This window comes from Macrotis lagotis, chromosome 2 (assembly GCF_037893015.1).
Source record: "Macrotis lagotis isolate mMagLag1 chromosome 2, bilby.v1.9.chrom.fasta, whole genome shotgun sequence".
NCBI lineage: Eukaryota > Metazoa > Chordata > Mammalia > Peramelemorphia > Peramelidae > Macrotis > Macrotis lagotis.
Window position 1 is genome coordinate 130,986,092 of NC_133659.1, and position 7,610 is coordinate 130,993,701.

The 7,610-nt window shown below is 42.6% G+C and overlaps 1 protein-coding gene across 1 annotated transcript; it reads right to left on the reverse strand.

Moving 5' to 3' along the window:
* Positions 1-1,114: 1,114 nt before the first annotated feature.
* On the reverse strand, positions 1,115-7,401 carry LOC141513203 (pyrroline-5-carboxylate reductase 2). Its single transcript, XM_074222815.1, has 7 exons — positions 7,298-7,401; positions 7,159-7,229; positions 4,184-4,363; positions 3,789-4,010; positions 2,932-3,024; positions 2,381-2,544; positions 1,115-2,051 (listed from the first exon to the last, which is right to left on the reverse strand). The coding sequence occupies exons 1-7, from the start codon at positions 7,362-7,364 to the stop codon at positions 1,886-1,888; spliced, it is 963 nt and encodes a 320-aa protein (XP_074078916.1). The 5' UTR covers positions 7,365-7,401; the 3' UTR covers positions 1,115-1,885.
* Between the last annotated feature and the right edge of the window lie 209 nt (positions 7,402-7,610).

Below are 7,610 nucleotides of genomic sequence, written 5' to 3' on the forward strand. Positions count from 1 at the left end.
TATCTCTTTTAGCTTCCTGCATTGCGTTGGGTATATGCTTATAAATGTCACTATTGATTATGATAGACTATTTTAATAGCTTCCTAATGGGTCTCCTTCCCCCACCCAAATCATAAATCATTTTATTGCCCAAACTACCGTCTTAATACATGCCCTTAACATTACTCTTCTGCTAAAAACCCTTTATCAGTTCTTCATTACCAACAAGATAAAAAACATTTTTTTTTCTTCTGGCATTGGAGAGAATCTTAAGGGTAGGGACCATTTTGATTTTGCTTTTAAATCTGTGGCACATGGTTTGGTGCTTTGCACATATTTTTCATTCTATTCTCCTTCACACATTCAGCATTGTTACCATTTGGATATCTGAGTATTTGCACATTACAATACTTTTCATATCTTTATTTAAAGGTATTCCTTCCTTTTAAGTTCAGCTCAGCTTTAACCACACTCATGACATGCCATTTGCTCCCTTTCCTCCAAAGTCTCTTCACACACAATCACACTATAGTTTACTGGTGCAAATATATTATTCCCCTTACCAACTTGTAAATTCCTTGATTTAAAAGGAATTACAAATTACAAATGCAGGATCTATGTTTTTTTCATCTTTGTACTCCCAAGGCCTGGTGTAGTGAATCAATATCTACACAATTCAGTATCTCCCCTAAGGTAAAGAATAGTGATTGAGGAATTAAATTTGAAAAGGACAGCTCTGGCTTTTAGTAGTAGTGGAGAAAAAGCCTTTCTTATTTTGACTCACCTTTGAGGAATGAATAGTCCATTGAGAAGGGAATAGACTTCCCTTCTTTCTGAAGGATGAGGACAAGCACATTTTTTTTTTAGGCAGGAGGAAAATAGAAGACTAAAACTGGTATTACAGGATGAATGAGGTTCATTGATAGCAACCTTTTCTTAAGTCTGAAATATCCTAAATACTAGATATCCAAAACTTAATTTTTTTGGTGTAAATCCAAATTCAATGGGCACCTAACCCATGGTTCTAGACCAATACTTTTTTAAAAAAATTTAAGGCAATGGGGTAAAGTGACTCGCCCAAGACACACAGCTAGTCAATTACTACATGTCAAAGGCCAAATCTTAACTCAGATCTTACTGACTCCAGGGCAGGTGCTCTATCCACTGTGCCACCTAGCTGCCCCAAGACCAATACTTTTTAACCCCCTTTCCCAAGATACATAGTTCTGGACTTGTAGGCACCTGGAGAGCAAGAAAACTGCCCAATAGCCTGAATACTAGTCAGATAATATGATATAATTATTCTTACCTTTTAATTAAAGTTTGTAAGTTCAGCCCTTTAGGCTATAATTTCCCTCTCACGGGTTTTCTTCACAATGAAGATAAATAGGGCTGGTGTGTCTGTGGTCTGAATACCTGGCTTTACTTTTAGAAATAATAAATGGAATAAATTTTTCTACTCATCTTCTTTAAAAATAAAAATATAATTTTATTGAAACAAAACTAGCAAGAATCCCATGTTATAACCGAATGCTATTTGAAAAGACAATATCTATAGAGCATGATTTTTAAAAAAATCCATTACTACAATTTGATCTTTCATTCAAACTCAAAAGATTACACTGTTTCTTCACCATCACTGAAAGCTATTCCTAGTTTTTTTGTCTTCCATACATGAGGGAAAAGATTACTTTAAATCTAGTTAAATCAATGGGACTAATCTCCACTGATATAAAGAGATTTAAAGTAGTTTCTTTACAAGGGATAGGACTTCAACAGAGAATCCTCTCAAGAATGGGAGTACCAGGAACTAGAGGTGGCTAGGAGATCAAAGAGATTTAGTACCCTAGGGCAGGAATGGAGGATGGGTTGCAGACTAGGTACATAAATGGGAGGTCAAACCATCTCAATCCTTCTTGCCCTCCGGGGCATGGCTACGATTAAACAGCTTAACTCTGTTGGAAAGTGAGTGCATAGAAACAGTAGGCGATTCCAGCTTCACCTTATCCAGGACAGTTTTCTTGATGGCAGCTGGGGAAATCTTCTCTTGGTCAGCCATGAACTGCAGCTCCCTGCAGAGAGAATATGAGGGGATCAGGTAGCAGTGGAATTAGAATGATCACTGAAGAAAAGGAAATCCTTATGGAGTCTGGCTCAGTTCATGGAACTTGAAACAACCAAAATTGCTGCCCTACCCCTAACTACAAAAAGAACAACATGTGAAAGGGATGTGTTGGTCTAATTTAGGCTGCTTGTCTTAAAGGAGATTGTAAAGGATTATTTCTGTAATCAATATAGAGTAAAAGCATAAACCAGCTGAACTGGTGGCAATGAGGTTACTGATGAGGAGGAGTACAGCCCTAGGCCAGGGTGCAGAAGATAAGGAGAGAGTAGAGCCCACCTGGTCCGGATGCAGGAGGCCTCAACAGCATTAATGAGTAAGGATCGAAAACCACCACTTTCCAAGAAGTGCAAAGCATGAATGGTGGCTCCCCCTGGGGAGCAAACATTGTCCTTGAGTTGTCCTGGATGCTGCTCTGAGTCCAGGAGCATCTTAGCAGCTCCCTTATAGAGCAAAAAGAATCAAGAAATAGAGTCATTAACTTAGAGAACTGCCTCATAAATGAGATTTCTTAACTTGTTTTTTTTAAAAATATTTTGATAATTATTGCCAACACCCTTGATTTCTTTTGTAATCCCATGTAATTTATTTATGAACTTAAATATTATTCTAAGAAGGGGTCCATAGGCTTCATCAAACTGTCAGAGGAATCCATGACTTGCATTAGAGCCAAAAGCTTTACTTCCCCTAGACTTCCCAACCTACCTCTCTTTTTACTACCCTCATTCCAAGATACCTAAATAACATACTAGACAAAATACCATAACAAAAGGAACCCTGTAATACCTCATGTAAACAAAAGGCTGAAAGAGAAAGGCAGGGATACTGACCAGTAAGGCCTGTGCACCCAGGCGGACTGCCAGTCTCCTTGGGAGACCCATCTTCACTCCACCATCTGCTAGTGCATCTAAGGCCATAAATGCCTGCAAAGGAAACAAACAAGCTTCGTATTGAAAAGGATGGGAGGGGGCACCTTGATGTTCCTCTTTTGTTTTTGCAATGCAGTAGGGTTAAGTGACTTGCCCAAGGTCCCATAGCTAGGTAATTATTTTATTTTTTGCAAGGCAATGGGGTAACTGACTTGCTTAAGATCACACGGCTAGACAATTATTAAGTGTCTGAGGCTGGATTTGAACTCAGGTTCTCCTGGCTCCAGGGCTGGTGCTCTATCCACTGTGCCACCTTGCTCCCTGCCTTTCCACAATGTCCCAGGTAGCTCAATATTGGGAAAACCTGATCATATTGTAGTATCTTATCAGCCTGGGGACTCTACCTTATCTCTACCTTCTATCCTTCTTCTTGGAAAGTGGAGCCATGGAACTCAGTTCATAACATCTCATGTCTCATGTGGCTGTATTATTTTGGGATTTCCGATTGTTCCCATCAGCAAACCTTCCCCGATCTCATCCTACCCCACCCCTTACCCTCTTTTTAGCTCCTTTAGGTATGCAGTCTTCCCCCAAAAGACTATAAATTCCTTCAGCTGGGAACTGTCTTTCATTTTTGTATTTGTACTATATATAGATGCTCAATATTTATTGAGCAACTGATCTCCAAAGTCCTAAATTAGCATCCATCACCTCTCCCCACAAACCCAGAGATCTCTCTATTCCAAAAAAGAGGAAGAGGAAACAATTCACCAGAAACCCTATTATGTTCCTTGCCCCACCCCAGTTCCAGCTCTCACATAGGCAGGGCCACTGCCACTGAGTCCTGTGACAGCATCTATCAAGTCCTCTTCCACTTCTGTGCAGAAGCCCACACTACTCATTAGCTGTTCAAGGAGCTTTCCATCTTCCACCAGGGCATGGGTACCAGTGGCATATACTGTGGCTCCTTCCCGGACTACTACAGGAGTATTGGTCATGCATCGAATGACCTTGGGGGCTGGCTGAAAGGCTGTCAGTTTCTGAGGAAAGAAATAGAGTTAAACTCCCAGTTCTGACTTCTTGCTCCCTCTCTCCATTTCAGCTCACTACTCCAAACTCATCTCTCTCCCTACCAGTCACTGAGCACATCCACCCAAGCACCTTGAGAGTCTGACCCTTTCCCTTTCAGGGACTGGAATGAAAGTTGTGATACCTTCTCAATGGAGTTGATAGTGACACCAGCAGCACAGGAGACTACTATGTGTCTGTCTTTGATATCAGACCCAATCTCATCCAGGATGAAGGGAATAATGTGAGGTTTGACAGCCAGGAAGAGCACATCACTGTGTTGTACTGTTTCCTTGTTGTGGTGGGTCAGGTTCACACCCATTTTCTGCAGGAAGTAATACAAATTCAAATTAAAGGATTGAGCATTAGGTTCAGGACCCAAAATAACCCACCCAAACTCAGGACTTGCCCAAAGGGACAGTTAGGTCATTGGACTAGCTATAGACAAGAATGGATTTTGCCTAACCTCTTTATAATCAGCAGAAATCAAATTTAGTATCCTTAACTTTAAATAATGCCCTCTTATTCTCAAAGTACCCTGCTATTACAAAGCAAATCTGAAAATATGCTGTCTCATTAACACAGCATTTGAATCCTTTTTATCCATTTGATGTCCCAAGTTGAATATTTTTTTACTCATTTTGTTCTCTTTACTAGATTGTAAGCTTCTCGAGGTCAAGGATGTGCTATATTTTTCTCCTGTTCCTAGTATCATACACATAGTTTTCTGGTCCACCATGGCCAAAGAATTGCTCATTTATTGGTTAACATGCTCAAAATTTTTCTAACTCTGTTAGACTAGATAGAGCTTATTATTCTTGCTGGCAAGAATCCAAGATCATTTTAATGCCACGATAACTTCTAAGTATTTGTTGAATGGATGGAAGCCTAGATATAGCAATGGAACGGGGCACGTTGGTAATAACATTGTAGCCCTACTTCCCCACCTAGGTCACTTGTCCATTAGGCCTATGATGCTTTCAATGTTGGGATTTGAAGTTTGCCTTTACTAAGAGAATTTTGAGCTGGGAAAAAGATCACTCCTACTATGGTAGAAACCCTAACCCTATTTGAAGCAATATATTACAATGAACAGAGCACTGGATTTTGGGTCAAAAGATTTTGTTCAATGATAATTTGGAAGAAAAGCTTTAGTAGAGTGGTTTTAGGATCTCTGCTTGGCCCTTTTCCTTTCACAAATTCAGCAACCCACTGAATTCAACTCTTCATCTCTCCATTCTGAAATGCTTTAATCTCCTCACCTCTGCCTCCTGGCTTCCCTTAAGTCCAGCTAAAACTGTACCTTTTGCAAGAAACCATCCCTAATTTTCCTTAATCTCCTGAGACTACTAAGGGACAATGTCTAGCACATACTAAAATCTTAATAAATTCTATTCAACTGACTGAATTAGTTTAAGACATAAATGGTAGGCTTAGCAAATTTGTAGTCAACATAAATATGGGAAGAATGACTAATTCACTGAATGACATAGGATCCAAAAGGTCACTGATAGGTTGGAGTATGGATCAAATTTTATAGGTTTAAATGAAAATTCTTATAAATGGTTCAAAAAATTAATGTTACAAATAAAAGAGATCACTTGCAAAACAACCTGGGCATTTTAGTAGACTCCAAGCTTTATGAGTTAATAGTGTAATAAAAGCAGTCAAAAAAAAAACTAATGTGTGTGTGTGGGGGCAGCTTAGGTGGTACAGCAAATAGAGCAAATATCAATTTGCTATTTTTGTGGGAGTAAAAAACTAGAAACAAAGTAAATGGATGCCCAGTGACTGGGGAACTGTCTAAACAAAGTAGTTTTTTAAAATTACATTAATATAGAATTTTAAGATTTGCAAAGTATTTTGCAAATGTGATCTCATTTTGTCCTTACAACAAAGCCAGGAGGTAGTGCTATTATCCCCATCTTATAGATGGGGAAACTGAGGCAGACAGAGGTAAAGTGAATGGCCCAGGGTCACACAGCTGGTGAGCATCTGAAACCAAATTTTAACTAGATCTTTCTAATTCCAAGGAGAATTCTCATTCTACTGCACTACCCAGCTGCTGCTGAACATAAGAGATTCAACATGAAGAATTCAGAGAAGCAGAAGAATACAAATGGACTGAAGTAAGGAAAAGTAAGCAGAACCAGTAAAAGCAATACATATATATAGACTAGAGCAAAGTCAATGGAAAGAACTGTAGTATTTGGCAGAACAAAACAATGCTTATGAAATCATAGTGATCAAGTAGTCCTACAGAAAAGCTAAGAAAATGGATGCCCTTTCTTTAAGAGGCAGGGGATCCTGGGTATAGAATAAACTATATAAGGCTTAGTTGATTTGTTGGTTTGTTCTGTTGAACTTTCTCTTTTTCTTTTAAAATCTTTCTTACTCTATGAGTAGGGAAGAAGAAAGGGATATATTTGGAAATAAAGATATTATAAAACAAAAAACATCAATAAAAAGATAAGAAAATAAACTAACACGATTTTAGACAGCATTTAGAGAGATAAGAGTTTCTAGGACTAGAGAGGTGATGATCCCTATCTTCCCTAGCAAGATTTTATCTGGAGTAATGGGTATCAGTCCAAGTGGCCTATTTTAGGAAGGGCATTTATTTAGGGTTTTTTTTGTAAGGCTTGCCCAAGGCCGCACAGCTAGGTCATTATTAAGTGTCTGAGACTGGATTTGAACCCAGGTCCTCCTGACTCCAGGGCCGGTGCTTTATCCACTGCGTCACCTAGCCGCCCCAGGAAGGGCATTTATTGATAAATTTTAGAGCATTAAAAAAGGAGAATGGTCAGGACCGGAATGAAAAGGGCCTTGAAAAGACTGTCTATCCATGCACCCCTCACACAGTAGGCTTTTAATGCTTGTCGAGCTCTGCCCCAGACGCACCTGACCACGGCTTGGGCAGGCGGGCTCGGAGCCCCCTTTCGTCCCCTAAGTACAAATGTTGTGTCAAAGTCAGGTCCTCCCCCCCCCCCAGGCCGGCCCGCCTCACCGTTGTGGCGGGGGCCGGGTCAGGTCGGGCGTGCCCCTTGCCCCACGGCCCCCCGAGCCTGGCCCTGAGACTGGGCCGCGGTCCCAAGCCAGAGCCCGCGCGGGGCCACCTACCCGGAGCGCCGAGACTGTGGGCAAGTCCATGTCCGGGGAGCTGGCCGTGATCTTGTGGGAGGCCAGGACACCTGGGGAAGAGAGGCTGTGAGCCGCCGGGGCCCGCCGGCCCGCCCGCCCGCCGGCGCCGCGCTCCTACCTGCCGCGGTGAAGCCCCTGGCCAGGGCGAAGGCCAGCTGCCCGGCGCCGATGAAGCCCACGCTCATCCCGGAGGCACAGCCGGGGCGCTAGCCGCAGGCGTCCGAGCGCCCACGGGGGACCCCGAGGCGGGAGGGCGGAGCTGGGGCCCCCGGCCCCGCCCCGCCCGAGCTTCAGGACCGCAGTGGCCCCCGCCGCCCGGCACAGCCCCGGGAGCCGACCGAGCCGCCGACCGAGCCGCCCGGGGAGCCGCGAGTCCGGGCCGCGCCGCAGGCCGGAAGTGACCTGGCGGAGGCTGGACCGGAGGCGCCGCG

Excerpts from the sequence above, each read along its gene's own strand:
- LOC141513203 (XM_074222815.1), bottom strand. The coding sequence starts at position 7,364 with ATGAGCGTGGGCTTCATCGGCGCCGGGCAGCTGGCCTTCGCCCTGGCC. Across the intron at positions 4,364-7,158 it reads CCACAGTCTCGGCGCTCCGG|AAAATGGGTGTGAACCTGAC; the intron begins GTAGGTGGCCCC and ends TACTTCCTGCAG. Across the intron at positions 2,052-2,380 it reads GCCTCCTGCATCCGGACCAG|GGAGCTGCAGTTCATGGCTG; the intron begins GTGGGCTCTACT and ends TTCTCTCTGCAG.